This window comes from Trichechus manatus, unplaced genomic scaffold (genome assembly GCF_000243295.1).
Source record: "Trichechus manatus latirostris isolate Lorelei unplaced genomic scaffold, TriManLat1.0 scaffold00093, whole genome shotgun sequence".
NCBI lineage: Eukaryota > Metazoa > Chordata > Mammalia > Sirenia > Trichechidae > Trichechus > Trichechus manatus.
This window is the reverse complement of record NW_004444029.1, coordinates 5,120,363-5,121,033: the sequence shown is the minus strand read 5'-3', so window position 1 is coordinate 5,121,033 and position 671 is coordinate 5,120,363. Positions and strand designations below refer to the sequence as shown.

The 671-nt window shown below is 67.2% G+C and overlaps 1 protein-coding gene across 1 annotated transcript in view; it reads right to left on the bottom strand.

Moving 5' to 3' along the window:
• EPHA1 (EPH receptor A1) overlaps window positions 1–409 on the bottom strand; it is a 17,492-nt gene extending 17,083 nt beyond the window's left edge. The window contains exons 1-3 of the mRNA XM_012557304.2: window positions 403–409; window positions 192–287; window positions 34–146 (exon numbers count right to left, since the gene is read on the bottom strand). Of these exons, the coding sequence (XP_012412758.2) occupies window positions 34–146; window positions 192–287; window positions 403–409 (216 nt within the window). The remainder of the gene's footprint in view (window positions 1–33; window positions 147–191; window positions 288–402) is intronic.
• Window positions 410–671: the final 262 nt, after the last annotated feature.

The following is a 671-nucleotide window of genomic DNA, read 5'->3' as shown; positions in this document are numbered from 1 at the left end:
GGGGCGGGACCCACGCGGGGCGGGGCCGCTCACCTGGCTCACCTTCTTAAAGGGCCAGGGCCAGGGCCACGGGCGAAACCTGTTGATCAGGTAACCAACTTCCCACCCAGGGGGTGGCCGGGCCGGAAAGAGGCTGCGGGCCCCGCCTGGTGGGCGGGACCGGAATGGACTCCCCTCTCCCAATTCCTCACCTGGCCCAGCCTGATGCAGCAGCCTTTGACCTCGTTCTACAGGGCGCTCCACCTGCAGCCTCTGATCCCCCCTCTTCCCCTCTTCAGGGCCTAGACCTGAGCAGACACCGGGGAAGCCAGCAAGGGTACGAGAGGCGACCGTTCGCCGGGGTGGGGGTGGGGGGCTGGGGGCAGGTGACTCTCACCGGGCGTGCAGCCCTCTGAGACGCACCTGGCATGGTGATAGAGGAAGGGCCCAGCCCCGGCGCTCACTAGGGAGGAGCCATGTGAACTGAGTTTCCACTGGCAGTGATTGGGAAAGGCGAGCGCCCGAAGGCAGGGCGCCCCAGGTGCGCTCGGGAGTGGTGAATGGACCAGTTCGACTGCTGGGGCGCAGGGCCGAAGGGCAGGTGTGGCCAGAGCGGGGCGGTCTCGGCAAACTTGTCAGCGAGTTTGAACTTTCATGGCCCTGTACAGGGCAGTCGCAAGGGCTCCTCGGGG